Genomic DNA, 1,014 nt, shown 5'->3' with positions numbered 1-1,014 from the left:
TGTAACAAACTAACATAGCTTGGTCATTGACAGGTCTTTTTCTTTTATTTTCGTCGGGTCTCTTCAATAAGACGTGACAATTGGCACCTCCAAATCCAAAATTGTTTACACCGCCAAAATTCAAATCCTTCGGCCAAGGAGTCTTTTCGGTCACCACTTTAATACTACCATCTACAAGTGCTTTAATATTTTTATTCGGTTTATCGAAGTTTATATTTGGTGGTATAATTCCAGTTTCCATCGCAAAAATTAACTGAAAGTTGATAGTATTTTTTATGGATAAGTAGAATATTTATGTAAATATTAGATCTCACTTTTATGATGCCGCAAAGACCAGAAGCAGGTTCGGTGTGACCTGTATTGGATTTGCATGATCCTAAGAGTAACGCGTTTTCTCTTCCCGGACAAAAGAAATCGTTAATGCGGTTCACTTCCAAAGGATCTCCAACAACCGTGCCTACAGAAAAACATGTTAATACTGTATTATAATTAATTTTCTGAGTATTTACCAGTTCCATGACCTTCAATATAAGCAACAGACGATGGGGAAATGTTTGCTTCTTCATAGACTTCTTTGAAGAGAAGTGAATATCCATCACCAGATGGTTGCAATATTCCTTGTTCTTTATATCCATCTACATTTGATTTGCAGTATACGACCTCTGTGTAAATTCGTTTAGCATCTTTCTTTTTTTGCAAGAGAATCATAACGATCGCTTCAGATCTAGTGAAACCATTACCGTTTTCATCGAAAGATCTGCATCCTGTGTTTATGTTCAGAATACCTAGTCTGCAAATTAGAAAATATGATAGTTCCACTTTTTATAAAGTATGTTATTAAGTTCATGTACCGTGCATATTGCAAAGTAGCATTGGGATTGAAGCATGAGTTCGTTCCACCCACTATAGCCAAATCACATTTTCCTTCGCAAATTGAGGTATATGCTTGGTTGAATGCGTATAAACTACTACTGCATGCAGAGTCGCAAATCAACGAAGGACCATTTAGCTGGA

The 1,014-nt window shown here is 36.2% G+C and overlaps 1 protein-coding gene across 1 annotated transcript; it reads right to left on the bottom strand.

Annotated features, from left to right (window-relative positions):
• Window positions 1–14: 14 nt before the first annotated feature.
• On the bottom strand, window positions 15–792 carry LOC108556822 (fatty acid synthase-like; the record flags this gene model as incomplete). Its single annotated transcript, XM_017913097.1, has 3 exons — window positions 510–792; window positions 315–457; window positions 15–253 (listed from the first exon to the last, which is right to left on the bottom strand). Coding segments are annotated over exons 1-3 (581 nt in total), but the record flags the coding sequence as incomplete, so codon positions are not given.
• Window positions 793–1,014: the final 222 nt, after the last annotated feature.

The sequence above is a fragment of the Nicrophorus vespilloides genome, unplaced genomic scaffold (genome assembly GCF_001412225.1).
Source record: "Nicrophorus vespilloides isolate i.1.1-1 unplaced genomic scaffold, Nicve_v1.0, whole genome shotgun sequence".
NCBI classification, from domain to species: domain Eukaryota; kingdom Metazoa; phylum Arthropoda; class Insecta; order Coleoptera; family Silphidae; genus Nicrophorus; species Nicrophorus vespilloides.
The sequence above is the reverse complement of the archived record's forward strand: the minus strand, read 5'-3'. Positions and strand labels throughout refer to the sequence as shown.